We start from the raw sequence: 17,889 nt of genomic DNA on the forward strand, positions 1-17,889 counted from the left end.
ATTGTAACAAGAAATGGTCTTATCCTATCAACAGCAAATCCCAGCCACATTAGGGATGCAATAACAAAATAGCCACTTCTTTCAAGTTTCTCAAATGTCTTTTAAAAACAGTGTTTAATTATGCCCAGTTGGTTAGCTGGTGGTAATTTAGCAGTATATTTTATGAGAGTAAACTGTGCTGATGTGCTTCTACACAGGAGGCTGACGGGGATTTAGCCAAGGTGTGAGTTTACAGCACACTAACTCATCTGCATTAACTCTCCACTTGGATATTGTTGATCTGCACCAAATCTGCCTCTCTGCATCACAGATAAATCTGCTTTGCACATATAAATATATGCATTAAACTCCAAGTAACAAATGCAAACTGAGAATCCTCACGTACAGCCTAGTGAGTGCACTATAAATTCATACCGTAACTCCACTCCAACTTTCCAGCCCCAGTAGGCTAAGTAATGAGGCCTTGGGAATCACTAAATTTGCTTTTTAGGTCATGCTGATCAGCAATGCTAGTTTGCTAAAAGGCAGGTTTTTTCTTTTTCTGTACTTTTTTTCTAGTTGATTTGGAGACTGGTGTAAAGGAGCTTGCCTATTCCGCCTGTGCGGGCATACCGCGTTCACACATACAGGAACATCGTGTTGGAAGTGGGAAGGCAGGGATAGATGCCAAGCGAGGACTGTGAGTCCAAGAGCAGAAACCAGGACTGCTCTTGAATAATCAAAGCTAGTAAAAATTAAATAAAAAATTGATTCAGCTACGGCTTTCTACTTAACTCTTAGGCCTCGGCTGTCGGCTTCCAAAGTGGAGAGCCGACAGTGTAATCCATTCCAGTAAGGGTTTTTTCCTTTTTGAAGTGGTACAATTCAGTATACAAAAGTCAAATAGACTGGAAAAAGATACTAAACTTACTGACCAGCCTCAGAGGCCACAAGCCCCCCGCTGAGTTACAGATTTATTACAGCACTGAGTTAGTAGCATCCCTGGGAGCAGTGACAGAAAAGTAGGGATACAGATTTTATACTGAGATCTGTAAAGAAAATTGAGTTTCTGTGTATCTAAAATTATATCTAATGTAGCTGTTACTTCCTATTCAGACACTATTTCCTACACAAAAACTGGCCTCGACTCTTCTTTTTCCCCCTCTATAAAAAGCTTTTTTTCTTCAGGCTACTGCTGCTAAAGCGGTTTTCTGGAGCTGTCCAGGGAACCATCCAGCTGGGAAGGGGAATAAGGATTTTTTTTTTTTACATTGTTCTTATAACTTTCATAGGAAATAATTTCTCAGAAATGCTATTTTTGTTAAAGAGAGAATCCCGAGATTACCCCACGCAGATTTGGCAGTGTTTAGCCAGATAAATTGTTGTCAGTCACCTCTGCGTGCAAGAACTGTCATCCTTTTTCCTAAAGGACTATGACTTCCATTAAAGAAAAGCTGAAACAAGAGTGTATGCAAGTATCTTTTAAAACCAAAATTTAAGTCTAATATTAACTCACAATTCATAACTTGCAAAATCACATTTAATTTATATTCCATATTTTAAGTATGAATAGAGCACTAATATGCATTAAATGGTGATGGTCAAATCTGGGTTTCTCCCTTTAGGGTTGCCTGTGGCCAGCAAGCACATATTTAAACACGACTCTGTAGTTCTACAGAACTGTTTAAAATCACGTTGCTAACACGTTTTTTTAACTGACCTATTTCTCCAATCTAGACATGACCTCTGCGAATGCATTTTTGCTTTCGGGAGTTTGTTCTCTGTTAGGGATAAACACGGCCCTGAACTCGGGCTTTGTGCCCGACTGCTTTCTGCTTTGCTGCTCGCATCCGTAAGCGCAAGACCTAAAGGTGTCCGAGCACGGGGAAGGGCTGGAATCCCGATGGAGCAGGGACTCGGTGAGACACGCTGAATCCAAAGGAGAACTCTGCTGCCAGGACTGCATTTCTCCTAGAGGCATCGGCATACCTGCTTGTGATTCAGCCCCAGCATCGCTGCGAGCGGCTGCGAAATGGCTTTTCGGCTGTGAATAGAGAGGGACTTAGAAAATCTGCGATGAAACTAAAGCTTTTAATCCAGATATCAAAGCACATTTCGTAAGGAATTGAAACAATTAACACCAAGCAAGGAGAATCTGTATCCCTGACACATTTAATAACTCATAACCAGGAAAATCTATGAACATATCATCTCTTATACTTTGTCAATTATTGAGTAATTATCGATCACTAATTTGTGTTAAGATTTTATAGCTAAACAATAGCATATAACGCTCCAGGTATTATTACTATTATCATGAGTGAATTTTCCTAAAATTTAGAGCAGTTGTGTGAATTAAGTGGCCCTGATACTATTCACAGGGTTTCTGAACATGCAGATGCATTTTGAACACAAGGCCCAGAGCACTTCACCCTCTTCTCCACCTATCCCACCCGTTGTTTAGTGATGTTTTAATCGCAAAGTATTGCGGAATATGCTAATGCCCATGATCTGCATAATATAAAGATAATGCTTGTTTGACGGCAGAAAAGTGAGACTCTTGTTAGGTGGAGGGCTTTTTTTGCAGTAAACTGGAATGTAATGGCAAGGAGGACTAGTCATTACACGCTGCAGTTCTGGTGTTCCTGTCTAGCACTGCTTGCGGTGACGAGAGGGTGGCACAGTGTCCTGGTGGAGATCACTGGATGTGGCGGGGCCTAGCCAGTGTTCCCAGTTAGGTAAGGTGGGTCTCGAAAGAAGCATAAATTATTTAAAAAAGAAAAAAAAAAGTCAAAAAGCTGCTGTGTTTTTCAAATGCAATGACATTGCATCACTAAGGGTAAACCATCATACACAAAGTACTTGTAACAAAGACTTAGTCTTGTAAGAAAATGTTCTCCAAAAATTTTAAAATTGAGGACTGCAATTTCCAAGTTTCCACTTGTTTTGATAATCTTGTGACCCTTGGAAGAGGATGCGAGTGGTAACTGTGGGAAGAACAAGCAGCATCGGGGAGTTCTGCAGCAGGTGACAGTTTGCCCAGGAACTGCTAAAGATCTGGAAATACGGCCGGTGCTGATTAGAGTGAGGAGCGGCAAGAACCAGAAGGCTGGCTTCAAAAATGACAGCAGAATTGCTTTCCCAGAGTCTGCAGGGCAGAAGACACTTCTAGAAGGATAATTAAGTCCCCAAACCCCACCGTCCTGGCGGGAAGCACTGATCTCGTTAGCTTTTCCTACTCCATTGGAGTTGCTGAACGCTTTTCTTTAAAGTCTCGGGTCACTTGGGAATTATGGATTTGTGTGTTTTGCAAGTGCATTGAAGGCTGTGAAGTCAAAGGTTAAAAGTACTCTGGTGCTCCAAATATGACTCTGACATCGTTCTAACTAGTTTTCTTTAAAACTTGGGTGAATAAAGCTGGAGCTGAAAGGGAAGAGCTGCATCTTAACAGAACTGTTTGAGGATGAGTGCTTCTCGCTGTGCCAAAAATCTCATAGCTCTCATAGTTTCATCTATACTGACACAGCTTAGAATGAATTTTAGCCAAAGGGCACCTTAGCAAAATGTGCTTTGACTGGAAAGAGTGGGAAACTTATGGGAATGTCGTGCCTGGCTGCAGATCTCGTGACAGTTGCTTGAATAGGAAAGGAGAAAAACCGGGATTGCTGCAATCACAACTAGCTCGTCACTGGAGAAGTTTTAGAGGTTGGAAATGCTTCGTGCTCCAGCCGCTACGTACTCCGATTATCAACTATCAAATAGAAGTCAGCATATGTAGGCAGGGGAAAACCAGATTTTTGATCAATTTAACTTTTATTATTAAGCAGTATTTCCCTAACAGTAAGTAACTACATAGGAAGAGGGGATGCTCCATGTATTCCCGTCTCCTGTTAACTCACTGTAGGGCAGCATTTCATTCTTAGTCTAGTTAGAATTTTTAATAGCTTTTTCTTTCAATAGGGACTGATTTTTAATGAAAATTATGAGGTTTTGACAAACAGTATCTGTAAGAGAGCACGTTCTGTCTCTCGTTGTCTGGTGCTGAGAGCCACACTGGGTTATCCAGGTGACGATTTATTTCTTTACCTAAGTTTCTTATGTTTAAAATGACTGTTCTATGACCTCGGTTGTTTCAGTACAGTTCACTGATTAAAGTCGTATCGAACTTACGTGTTTGCTGGGAAAATAACGTCGCCTATCCTATCTGCTCCTGAAATCTGTTTTAATAATACTTACTTTTACTCTCACTTTTTAAAATTGCAAATCACGCCTGAATCATGTAGGCAGAATCCGTTGTTCTGCTCAGTTCATGTCCGTGGGTTGTGTGTTCTCCCGTGGCTGAATAACGGAGTTGACTGGGTTTTGCTTGGAGCACTTGCCGTGCCGTGGCAGGAGTTGTGCGGGGCGCAGGGGCAGTGCTGCTGCTGCGTGTTTTGTACCGCGGTGAGGGTACCAGTTGCCTCCACAGGCTTCCTTCCTTCTGCCAAAGCTATTAAAAAGAGTACCTATTTTTCCCTAAGGCCTTCAGGTAGTCACTAGATGAACTCACTTTGTTGTCTTTAGAATTGGAGACCTGCTAGATTAATTTTTTTAAAAAGTTTCTCATGCTCCGTCCGACCAGCGCGCTCCTGCCCTTGCCTCCCTCCTCGCGGTGCTCCGCTGCGATGCAACCTCTGATCAGCCTTACACCACGCTGCTTGGATTGCTGTCATTTGTTGTGGTTTAATTTTGTCTTTCTAACGATTTATACAGCTCTTCCCATTAAGGATATGATTTGCATGTTGATAGTTGGTTAGATGAAGTCCATGTAATAAATGGTAAATCTAGTCCATGTTGGGATTTTTTGAAGAGTGCTCAATGTCTCGTCTCCCTGTAAAGTGCTTTCTGGCGCTGGGATACCAGCCCAAACTTCCTCACTACCATTGTGTATCAGCCTTGAGGGATTTGTGGTTCAAGGTCTAAAGCTTTACAGGGCTTCTCAGCAGCAAGCATGTGCAAATCCAGAGCCCTGGTGTTTGTCCAATATGAACTCTTGTCTAGATTCTTATCTATACTTCCTTTTTTTTTACACAAACTGCTTGCAATTATTATTATACCCCTTTAAATAGTGATTTAAAATAATTATTTTATATGTCACAAAATACTATTTAAAAATATGGAAAAAATATTAAGCACTTTCTTCTTCCATTTTCATTCGTAAGAGCATCCTAATCGTACTCAGATTTCATATATTAAATTATTTTCCTAGCAGCTAAATCATGAAGCTTAGCCTACAAGCTGTTGAAACCTCTTTTAAAACAGTAATTGTCAAGGAGATATGAATTTTAATAACAATACCAAGTTGTCTGACACGTACTCATGCAGATGTTCTGAGGTTACATTACAGTATTATGAACCTTTAAATAAAGTACAGCGGCATTAGTTTCACAGAGGAAAAAAATCACTGCTGATATTACGGACTGGTTGTTTATGTGTTTGGGGGCGATTCGTTGCCGTATGGATGTTGATGGTCCACGTGAAAATCTTGAACTGACAAGTACGTTCCTAAAGCGAGAGCGTAAATCAAACGTCTGTGAACGTGGGGGTGTTTGCAAGGCAGGCTGGGTTGATTTTTTGGAGATCCAAGCGCACACTTTTATTACAGTGGTGGTTTCGGGAAGAGAAGGCCAGTTCTCAGCTCTTCTGTGCGGCGTCATGAAGTGGTTTGGGGCTGGAGCCGTGCGGTTTGGGGACGGTTTTAAACCATCCCATAACACTTGGGTGGCTGCAGCTGTCATCTCATTTTTTCTGGATTAAGTTCGGTCGAGAAAGAAGCTGCCTCATTTTCTGGTTGTCATTTGCCCAGGAAGTAAAAGCAAATTGTAATGAGGGACTCACAGCAGGAGAACCTCCTAACAAATGAGAGGCATATATTGACTGACAGCCGGCCTGCCACTCCAGTGATAAATGTATTTTTATACACGGCCGTTCAAGGGCACTTTCTGCTCCCATTGAATGCTGCCTGTCAGATCATGCATGGCACATTTGAATACTGAGTAATTGTAACGGCTGATGCAAAATTGTATTACTGTAAGGTTAAAAATTAAGTTATATATTTTATTAAGTTAAAAAATGTAATACATGTGCTTTGGCTTTATCTTGATATTATTGAGAAGCCACTTGAAGGACAGGAAGAAAATTAATTTAAAGATGCAAATATACTCTTTTTCTCAGTACGGTCCTGAAATTTTTACTGCAATTGTTAGTGTTACTGGAACTAACATATAAATTAAATTATTCAAGATACTGAAACTGTTTTAAGTTAATAGTATTTTAGATATTTCCACTCAATTGCTTGGAAAGTAGGGATTTATTTTTTAAAGTGTTCATAAAAACCTTTGAAGGGCTATCTTGAAAGAATTTACTTTTGCTATGAAAAATGAGGCAATATTTTAGGTATCTTTTCAGGCGAAGCCGTTTAGTTTTGTATAACTTTGTTTTTATAAAAACAACCAAAAGCTGAGGATGCCCTGCCCCTGCCTGCCCACAGCCAGCCGTGGCTGTGGCCGTGGCCGTGGCCGTGCGCGGGGCCCAGGGCGGTGGCTGGGGGGACGCCTGCCCTTGGCCGGGGCAGTGCACATCTTGAGGGGAAGACTTCACTTGGCTGGCTCATCCGGTGAGGGCAGCTGTAAATGAGTGGGGTTTCTTCTTTTTTAAACACAGAACTTAGTATACTTTATATTATTCAAGACTTTGAAGCGTAGGACTTCCAAATTTCATGTTATTTAGAATCCATCATATTTCTATAAACACAGAATTAAAATGTAGTAAAAAGTTACATAAATCCTACTTATGTTGGGGGCATGTGAGTCGATTATGTCTGCTCTGTTTAAATACTCGCTTTGCATGACCCGCCGTGGGTAGGGTCCGTGCTGGTTTCCGTGCTTGCTGTCGTACGCCCGTGCTGGCCAGCCTGGAGACCCGGGGCTGTAGGTCCCAGAAACCTTTTGACTGCAGGTTCGTATTAGAGAGGCACAGCTATAGCAACTACTGCTGGAAACGAACGCTCAGGAACGTAGTGGCAAGTGGGGACTTCCTACCATCTGTTGAAAATCCCTGGTACCCCCTCCATTGTAAGTACTGATCTTAAGTGCATATATTCTGAAATAAGTACATTTGTCACATGAAAGTATGATGTGAAGAACCATATAGCAAAAGATGATGGATGTGCAGGAGCCCAGGAAGGAGTGCTGCTGCAAACAAAGATAAGATTCACAGTCTCCGAAGAAAAACGGGTCCTGGGCATAGCACATCGCAGCCTGGCGAAGGTGCTGTTAATCTCCTTGTGACTGAAGTGAGAGCAGCCGAGCAGGCACTGCGGGGGCTTGCGTTTACCTTTGCAGCGGCTGTCGTAAGTATTTATTTTTACACATTCACGTCGTAGGTCTGCCATTTTTATCATTATCTCAAAGGCCGATATTTATTCCTCTGCACAGTTTGGGCTATATATATGTTCCGCAGGGTTTTGCACCCTACGTTAGCATTAAAATCCAACTCCTAATTTTTATTTAAAAAAAAAAAAAAGAAAACTTTTGTTTCTGTAATGTAGAATCATTCAGCGTATGCCACTGCCGGGGGACCTCAGAGAGGTATATGCATGTCAGTAAAGTACTACTAACCTGTTTTTTTTCTTTGTGGCTCATTTCTGGTTATGTTATTTGTTATATGATTCTAAAAAAATAAAACCTCTAAGTGACTGATCTGTCAGACCTAGCTCAATTTATTAAGATCTATTCTAAACTTGCATTATTTTTATTAGTTGGGAGGGGGAAGTAGAGGGAGAGGTACATTTTTTCAGTAGTGCCATCAACACCAATGATTTTCAGCTTAACATTTCAGTTGTTAACTATCTGTTGTTAGGCTTTGCCTTTAGCATAATGAGTTTTATGTTTGTGATTTATTTACGTTCTTGTATCATGCTGCATTTATGTCTAAGAACACTTCTAAGCGGTTGCTGTGGCAGATCAGCCCGGGTTGGCTGCTGAAATTGCCCGTGAAGTCATTGCCAGTGACTCCTCACTGATCCATGAAGGAGTTACAGAATTGCCTCCTTCTTAATTTTCAAATAACCATTCCTTGCCCAGAGATGATTTGTATCCCATGCAAAAGTTGGAGCTGGTATTTTCCTACTGCTCCAAGCTAAAAGCAGGCGCATCATTTTAAGGGTATGGCTTAGCTGTGGCAAACCTCTGCTTTTGTATCTTTCGCATGATGGGTACTGGAAGGGCAGTGCTTCTGGGGATGCATTAGGCATGCTGCTTTCTCAGTAAGTGAATTTTTTGTTTCCCTTTAGTTAAGGTACCCCTAGAGACTGGGGAAATAAATATCAAATAGTAAGGGTGATAAAATATTAGTGTGTCTCTATAGCGTACATACTTTAAATTGATAAAGTAACTTATGCATTTCAGTATATTTATGAAAATAAAATTGCTGCAGTGATACAGTGTTTATTTTTTATGTCACCTGTAACAGAATATTGCAGTTCAATGTAGAGTTTACCAAATATTGGACTTAGAATTAGGTTGTCATAGCTTCAGTATATCATGTGTTACAGGACGACGACGGTGGCAGGTGCAGAAGTCAAATAGTCTCCCAGGAGCATCCTCCCATTAAAAAACAATTGCTTGGGCAGAGGGAAGCTGCAAACAGCTGCACTTTGTCCCACCGTCTCTGCCAGTCAGAATTAAGACTATTTCCAAACCAGTATCGCTCAGATTTTTGCAGACTTTTCATTGTGTGCTAATATAACTGCTTTGGAGCTGAAAAACTGCAAATAGTAACTTGAAAGCAATCCTAAAGAACGAGTGTTTGGCATGCATTCTCTGTTGAGGCATTAGTGCTGTAATCCATTAATGCAGTGTTCAGCACCACAGCAAAACGGTGCCAGCCAGGGGAGTCTAGGCACCAAATGTATGGGTGCAAGCAGAATATTTTGAATGAGCAGCAATAATTTGTTTTTGTTACGCTTACTCGTTGGCCTCGGAAACACAAGATGAGCATTGCAAAGCACACATTTAGATAGTGCACCAAAAAATAAATCTTGGCTTGAAAGGATTAGCATCAATTAGAGAAGCACTTCCTTTAAATAACAAAGCAGATTAATTCCCTTAAGGATTGTACTTATTGGAACACATTTTCAGTAGTAAAAAGAGCAACAAGTGTGCTGGTACTATTGATTTTCTACCTTTGTATTACCAAAACATATTTTATTGACAAGTATTACTTGCTTGTTAAGTGCTCAAGAGTTTGATGGGTCTAAACACTGGATCATCTAATTAATTGCCCTTTCAAACTTTCATCCTAAGCTGCAGTGATTACATTAAAGAGATAGGTTTGGGGTTCTATTGGAGTTCACTCACCTTTTACATGATAAACAAGAAATGAATATATTAATGCATTCTTAATATATAAGGCTAAGTTTAGTTGCAGTGTACTGTTCTGAGTAGGTCTTCACCTTTTAATGTGCCAGTGATGGGTACAGGAGCACTACTTTTATTTTTGCAGCCTAATTGTATTCAATGCATATTTCAAAGTCTTTTTTTGCACAGTTAAGCCCTGCCAATTTGAAGTTGGCACAGAGCCTCTTAATGCAGAAAGAGCTGCTATTGCGTATTTTTGAAGAAGGACTTTGTGCGCTTCTGATACCGGTCCCGGTGCTTGCCGGCGCTCTCCCCAGCGCTCGCTGGAGCCTGTCCTCGGGCCGGATCCCTGGGGAGCCGCGCTTCTTCTGCTGGATGGGAGAAACCAGCCCTTGGTGCTGACCGGAGCAGGGGTACCAGCTATGGGAGAGGCTCTCGGATTTTGTACCGCTGAGGTATAAGATGGGAGGGTAGGTGAGCTACCTGGGTTTGCCCGTTTTAAGATCTCCAAAGCATTAGAGAAGACGTAACACAAATGAGTCTGTCTTGTGTAAAGCATCCACGTATTTTGCAGTTGTTGAACAGTAACCTCAGGTAACGAGTAAATAAGATCTTAACGGTGACTCTGACTGTGGAATAAGTGAGTAATTTTTCATGGTGTTTCTGACATACATGTTTATATTGTTGGATATTGTAAAAAAAGAACGATTTAACACTGGTGAGACCACAGCTGTAAGTGTGGCCTGTGAGCAGAAGGACTTGCGACTTGCTGAGCTGACCCAAGCGACCGGCGGCACAGCCGGGGTGGAGTGCCGATCTCCTGCCTTGCCTGCAAGGACCCCGTCGCTGCCGTAACGCTGCGCAGAAGGGTGTGCTCTAGGGGAATGATGGTAGCGGGGTATGTAATGTTAAATATTGTCAAAGATCGTCCAGAGCTAGGAGTCGATTACTTGCCCTTGGAAAATTTTTTGATGGCAGAAGATGTGCATCACGAGTGTGTGGTGCCTGTCTATGCATTTGTGATGCACTGCCGTGAGAAGTATGTGTTTCAAATAATAGTTCAAGCTCTCAAAATACTAGGTACCTTCCAGTTGTGTTATTTCTGAAAAAAATACCTTACGCTTCATCTACAGTATAAGGTTTGAACTTTTAATTACATTTATTATGGCAGTAGTCCAAAGGATTTTAATTGCACGCTTCTAGTTCAATCAAGACTGGGGATAAAGGATGCCCTCGCTCGGTGGGCAGGCGCAGCACTGTGAGGGGGAGCTGGGCCTGCTTTGTCAGGACATTTCCACTCCCCGTGTTCGGGATATGTTCCGTGTAAGCATACCTAGGCCCTTTACATCGCAATGGAAATATTTCTGGTTTTCGTTGGAGTAGAGAGGACCCTCTCAGTGAAACGGTTGTCTGTGCACACAGAGGTGCAGCTGTAAAGGACGAGCCCGTACGGCTGCGGGTGGACGTAATTCTGCAGTCCGTCGTCTGCCTCTTGGGGAGGTTTTTACAAAAATGGGATTACGTTCCTGTGCCATCGGAATGGAGTTTGTGGTCTTCTCGTTACTGTTCCTGTGTAGAGTACGCGATGGCTATCCTGAAGAAAGAGCAGTGACATGAGTGCAGCAACTGAAACCACCGTGGTCGCCCGGCGGTGGGGAGGCGGGTGCTGGAGCACCCTGGGGTGCAGCCGTGGCTGCTGCCCAGCTCTGCTCCCGGCCTTTCAGCGGCCTCTCATGCTGGTGCCGGGGAGCCAGCTGAAGAAGTTTAGCACTCTGAATGGAGTGACGTTTCTGTAAAGACTGTAAAGGCCGGGGGTGCAGGGGGGTTGTGCTTCTTACCGTTCCCTGCCTGCCACCTAGCCGGCTGGAGGCTCCTCAGACATCCAATTTACAGCCTCCTTTGGGGAGTGTAAGTATTACATTTTTTTAAAAATTCCCGTTAAAGACACATTTATGTTCATAGACCTGACAAATTACTTTGGTTTAAAAACTGCATTTGGCAGGGAATGTGTTCATATGATGATTTAATTCTGTCTTATTGGCTAAGCAGCTATTAGAACACTTAGAAGAAATTGTCATGGTATTTAATACCGAGCGGCATGTGCTGAAGTCCCACCTGATAAGACATTTCTGTGGTGTGCTTTCATGTTTCGGGTTGTCCGGAGGCATTTAAGTGCCCTGAGGAAAGGGCATTCTCTGTGCTGAGCACAAGTCCCTGCGTGTGACACAGCAGGAGTTACATTTCGTGCCGTTCCTTCAGGTGTGCGGGAGCAGGACGTGCCGCCCTCCTGTCCTCCCCAACCTACGGGAACCAACCTCTGCAAAACAGCTTTGCTTTGCTTCTCAGGGGTATTTGCTGATTGACACAATGACAGTCAGAAAATGAGTGCTAGAACAACAGAAAATGCAGGTGAAAATGAAGAGGCATTTCCACCCAGTATTTAATTTTTACTGACGGTAATGGTCTCCCTCAATTTTCCAAAAAAGGTTTCTAGAAGTTCATGTACGCCTGCGTTTGTGTTTACTTCAAAAGTCTGTTCAGCATCATCGTGGTGAATGGGTAGTGAATCTTCTACATTCCTGTTCTCTCTCCCTCTTGCCAGACTATCCACGGCCATAAAGGACCGATAACTGCAGTGGCTTTCGCCCCCGACGGCCGGTACCTCGCCACGTACTCCAATTCCGACAGCCACATCTCCTTCTGGCAGGTAAGGACGCGTTACCGTCTGTCTGTCTGCACGCACGTGGTTAATGAACTCACGCTTGGGACTTTCTTCTGACATCGTTCAGTAATGGCGTAATACCTAAGGAAACGCTGACAGCAGGAGAGTCCCAGAAGTTAGGGCAGAAGCTGAAACCTCGGCACAGAGTTTTGTCGTTCACCTGCCCGCCCCGCCGCGAGCCCTGCGCTGCCCTCCCACCTCACCCCGAAGCAAGCGTGCTCCTCTGCCTTCGGGCACCGGCAGGGCAGGGTCGGGTGTTGGACCAAGGCTTGGTCCCTCTGTCCCCGGCGCCTCTGCGCTGTGCAACAATTCCCTCGCCGTCCCTGCAGGCTTGTGAAGGCAGCTTTGAGTAGCGGTGTCCCTGTAACACAGGAGGGGTTTCCTATCATTGTTTCTACTTAAGCATTTCTTGCAGCCCTCCCTGGGTGAGGGATGGGGCTGTTTGCATACACATCGGTACGCCACTTCTGGGCAATCAAAGAACATTCTCAAATGATAAACTTTCATATTTGATGTTTAAAGTTTGAGTATGATATTGTTGTAATAGTTCAATTTCACATACCTAAAATGTCCCCTGGATAAAATATAGAGCCATGTAGGAGATCCCTAGCTAGTTCTGCCCGGGCCAGGGCAGCGGCTTCTCCCCGGTGCCTGTCCCCTTCATACCGGCAGGGATTCTTCTTCTCTAACTCCTGCAGCCCCATCAGTTCCAGCAGAGAGTGAGCTTCGGGAGCATGTCTCCTTTTTATGTTTTTTAAGCCTGATGCAAAACTCTCAGGACAAACACTGGTTCCCAGTACCGCGGTGCCCGTGCCCCTCTGCCCAGCTCCGCTCCGAGCCCTTGTGTGGTGGTAGCGTCGGGGACCCCTGTGCTGGGCTGTGCCGCGCAGCGTGGAGCTGTCTTCTGTTTCCCTAATCGTACTGAAAGCGGGAAAGCTGAGATATAAACAATATAAAGAGGGTCTGGAACACAAGGAGAAACGGAGAGTCAGGCCACCATTGTGTGAAGTATCTAGAGGTTTATTTTCTTTAACATACGAGCAATCTTTTTCTTTGTAATCTCACATCGGTAGGAATATTTTTTGTCAGTTGTGGGCTGCTGCCTACATTCCCCAAGCAGGATTTTTTTTCTTCCTTCAAATGGCTTTAGACTTAAAAAATACTTTATTTGGAAGCAACTGATCTGATCGAGCAATGTGCGCTATCAAAATCATTGAGTCTTACAGTAATCAGGCTATAAAACAGAACTCGGTATGCCCATAAGCACCAGTTACACTCTTTAACACACTTCCCCAGTTTTCTGTGTCATTCAGTAGTTCTACAGGTGCCATAAAAAATTCCTGAATTATTATCTATCACTATATTGTATGCTTTCTGAAACAGTAAATGAGAACAGCAAGAATCTTCATCCATCAGTTACATTTATTCAATTTAAGCGCTCAGGGAAAATCTGGAAAGCAGTCAGACCAGATCTTTTAGAATTGGCAGGGCAAAAAAGTCAGGCACGAGTTTTAAATTGTGATCTGCCACGCTCTTCCAGATATATAAACGTTCACGTTAAAGCGGCTTTTACATAAAGAGTTAAATATACCTACGCATTTAGTTTTAAATGTGACCTCGTGCACTAGTGATTTTTCCCTTCTGTGTTCTATTTGGCACTATTATTAATGCAGGAAAATCAGTAACATTAGTCATCTTAAAAGGGTTATTACTCAAGATGATTTAAATTGTGAAAATGTCAGTGGTGCTTGCATGCTCCCTGCTAGAGATGCCATGATTTACACTCTCTGACACCGCTCCGCTGCCGAGAAGAGCCAGGAAAAAGTAATGGCCTGTACTTTGTACTGATCAGAATTCAGGACGTGGCATCAGCAATAACGCGCCTTAAATGTCCCAGGATTTGCCAAGGTTTCATGGGGCACGTCTCAGGGATGCAGCTGGCCGGCCGGCCGCCTGCTGATGGAAATCCTAGGGTTGCGATGCATGCAGATAGAAAGGTTTTCGAGAGTAAAGCAGCGTTTCAGAAAGCGTAGGATTTTGTGTATCTCGGTGGGTTAGATCAGAGAATCTCGTTTTTAAAAACATGGAGCTAGACAAGATGCATCAGCAATAATTGACCTGCTTTCCAAAGTGTGTAACTCAACAGATCTCTTCTGAACGGCCTCTTCATCTACCAGACAATAAAAAAGCTCTTGCTGTTGGGTTTTTTCTGTTCATACCCATCATAATGACTGCTCTTTATTCCGCATATCTTTGGCTCTAGTGTTTTTATTATTTTGATAAATAATATTCTAGCATAAATATAATCTTATTAATATTTCATGGTTTTTCCTTAAATTCTGATTGTGTATGCTTATGCTTAGCGTGCCTTTATAAGTTCCCCCAGGGAGCGCAGTAAGGTGTGCCCACTGAGTTCGTCGGCTCTTCCGTTGTGCTCAGTTGCGTCTCGCGGTCATTAACCACCATCCCGACCACCCAGCGCACCGCCTGAACGCTCAGCTACCCTTCCAGTGAACGGCGTTGCTTGGCCCCAGTCTAATGAAATTTTAGTTAAGCCTGGTTTGAGACAGCGCTGATCCTGGGGATCGCAGGGATGTTGAAGTTTGGGAGGAGGTCCGGGTGCGCGTTGCGGGTGGTGACCCTCCCCGGAAGCCGCAGGCAGGGTGGGTCACCCGTGGGGTGTCTTTGCAGATGAACACCTCTCTCCTGGGGAGCATCGGCATGCTGAACTCGGCGCCCCAGCTCCGCTGCATCAAAACCTACCAGGTGCCCCCCGTCCAGCCAGCCTCGCCGGGCTCCCACAATGCCCTCAGGCTGGCACGGCTCATCTGGACCTCCAACCGAAACGTCATCCTCATGGCTCACGACGGCAAGGAACATCGCTTTATGGTCTAGGGTAAATCCCCCGCGCCAGAAATCCGTTTCTGTTTCAAAGTTCCTCGTAATTCTCCCTCTCTGTCTCTGTGCTCCTCACACGGGATGCCCACACCGGTGCCTGCAGGCTGCCGGTGGGCTCAGCCGGGCTCTGCGGGGCGGCTGCGCTGACGCCGGCTGGTTTTTCCTTGCAGCCGGGAGGAGGAAGGCGACGGCGCTGGGGAACGTGCTCCTTGCGTGGCGCAGCAGAAGCGGGGGATCAATAACACTGTGACGGCGCTCCTCGGCCAGATCCGCAGCGGCAGGAATCAAACCAGGCTTTGCAGCCGGGCTGAACCCGGCCCCTTCCTCGCTGGATGTTCAGTTCACGCAGCAGCCCTCATTAAACACCTTTTTCCTTTGGGGACTCTCGCAGAATCTCAGTGTTTACCAAAAAGGCTCGTGTTTACATGTACTTTCTCCTAGTGACCACTGAATGATGGCGGGTGATGCATCTTGGGGCTAGGCACTTGGGTTTCTTAATGAGGGGCTCGTTGCCTCGGGATGGGGAGGGATTGAATTTCGGCGGGTGTATGGCCTGTGTTCTGATCCGAAGGGGATGTTTCCTCATGCAAAGTCTCAGTTTTCAAGAGAATTGGAAGTGCTGCTGTGCCCAGTCACTGTTTGCTGTAGTCTGGAAGAAAGAATAATAGTCCACATGTAAATAATAAAAAAAAAAAAAAAATCTCTTTAAGATGGAATAGCAAACTTGAAAAAAGGAGTATTTATATATAAAGGCATTTTTTGTTACCAATGCAGGTATTTATTTTAAAAAAAAAAAAAAAAAGATAAAAAGCTTTTTGTTCCTGAAGCCGCTCCCATTTGTGCCGGGACGTGCAGGGCAGTGAGGCCGTGCACCCACGCCGTGCCACCCTGCCCTTGTGTCACGGCCACGGCTCCCGCGGTGGCTTCATGGGGGGACCAGAGGGGAAGGACACGGGCCCCGGAGGGAGGCGGCACAAACGGCGTCGGTGGGGAGCAGTTCTGGCTGGAAAAATGATGAGAAGTGTGTAGAAGGTAAGTTATTCGAATGGATCTATTGAAACATTTTCTTCAGTAGGAATATTCCTGTGTAACATTAGCTGTGACTGTGTTTCCCTCTTCTTACATATCTAATTTTGTGAAATATTTAATAGTGTGAAAGTATGCTGGTTTATGCTCACAGTAAAGAAAAAAAATCTATAAAATACTATTTTATTTAAACATATTGATGTATATGTTTGTATAGGGGTTTTTTTGCCATTTTTGTCTGAAAAGCTCACAGAACTAAGGCGGCTGTCTTTACATAATAAAGTAAAAATGGTACTTATAGAATCTTCCCTTCCCCAAAAAGGAATAAATGAATTTTAAAAATGGCTTCTAAATATAAAAAGCATTGATTTTTTTTTTAGGTGGTCTGTGTAGTACACTGTACATGAAAGTGAGATTTACAGTCCAGAAGCTACATATCTGTTTGCTGTTTAAAAATAATTAATAAAAATTTAAAAAGCAAGAAATTAAGACCATTAGGAATGTTTAACACAAACTGCCATGAAGCTTAATCTTTTCTCTGGCGGGAATGTAGTGTATAGTGGAGAACTCTGTAGTAGAATATCAGGGTCTTTTCTAAGTGAACTAATGCAACATGCATGTACATTGTGTTTATACAGATATATGTGTAACCTTGGAGATTTAAAAAAAAAAAAGAGGAGAGCTAACAGAGACTTCTCATCCGTAGAATGAAATGCTGTAATTTTCAGTGTAGGCTTATGAGCAGAGTGCTAAGGTACCCTGTAAGCCTTCTCCCACCGGGATCACGGGATCCTATCCGTTAGGTTACGGTAGATATCACGTATGTATACATGTTTACTTTCAAAACAAAATGCAGCGCCGGCAGGCATGTGGACCATGCCCCTGCAGTGATTTCCTTTGTGGTATAGTGAACAAACACCTTGAATTATATATGCATTAAAATGTTTGATTTAAGCTAGAAGTGTAATGGATTTTCTCAAATGCAGAAGAGAGCTGGTAATTTTCCTCGCGGTCCTGAAAATCGGGGCGTGTAGCAAGCGCCGAAGCATTAGCGGTGAGAGACCCCTTTGAGGAGTCGCTGAGCCCCGAAACGTCTCTGGCCGGAGCTGGGGCCAGTCCGCCCCGCGCCCCCGGCCGTCGGGGTCCCGGAGGGAGATACCTTCCCATCTCACTGGTATGTGTGCACTAGCTAAACCGAGCCCTCCGCTTCGGCGACTCTGTTAAGCCCGGTCCTGAACTTCTGCCCAGCCTCGCGCTCTCAGCACTGCAGCGAAGTGTGTATTGTCATTCCAGTGTAAGCTTTTAGTGCTTTATTGATCTGTTAGTACTGTATTTGGACTTGTCCTTGTAAATGTAGAGACGTATGTGGCTTCATTGGCAGTTTACAAGCAAAAGATGACATGATGAGACACCTGTATGAAAATGTTGTGATGATTGAAGTCACCATGGATGGTGAATGGTTCAAGTGTCTGCCTCTCCAGCAACTTCTTGACGAATCCACTCCCCATCCTCTGTATGTACTAAACTTCCCCGTGTAAATATGCTTGTGAAATAAAACTGAATTGTATTGAAGAGTGTTGGTTTCATGGTGTCAGCCTGAGGGTGTGTAAATAACTTCCTGCTGCTGATTTACTGGCCCGTAATCTGAAGTCTTTTCACCATTTAAGAAACGTCTTCCTTTTCATTTGAAAATCAGCATGAATGAGAGCAGAATGAGTCACCGTCAGAGCAGGCGGGGGGTCACGGCAAAGGGACTTCAGCCTTCGTTACAAATGACGAAGGTAGGAGGGTGCTGAGAACAAAGTTCTCTTAACTCCCAGAACAATGTATCCAAGCAAACAAGGGAATATTGATCTTCCAGAAATT

At 43.8% G+C, this 17,889-nt stretch overlaps 1 protein-coding gene across 3 annotated transcripts in view; it reads left to right on the top strand.

The window, feature by feature from the left end:
* WDR7 (WD repeat domain 7) overlaps window positions 1-17,585 on the top strand; it is a 145,752-nt gene extending 128,167 nt beyond the window's left edge. For all 3 annotated transcript variants that reach the window (XM_050912501.1, XM_050912502.1, XM_050912503.1), the window contains 3 exons: window positions 11,980-12,084; window positions 14,791-14,995; window positions 15,168-17,585. In XM_050912501.1, coding sequence (XP_050768458.1) covers window positions 11,980-12,084; window positions 14,791-14,994 — 309 coding nt within the window. In that variant the 3' untranslated portion in view covers window position 14,995; window positions 15,168-17,585. The remainder of the gene's footprint in view (window positions 1-11,979; window positions 12,085-14,790; window positions 14,996-15,167) is intronic.
* Window positions 17,586-17,889: the final 304 nt, after the last annotated feature.

Source organism: Gymnogyps californianus, chromosome Z (assembly GCF_018139145.2).
Source record: "Gymnogyps californianus isolate 813 chromosome Z, ASM1813914v2, whole genome shotgun sequence".
In the NCBI taxonomy this organism is placed as follows: Eukaryota; Metazoa; Chordata; class Aves; order Accipitriformes; family Cathartidae; genus Gymnogyps; species Gymnogyps californianus.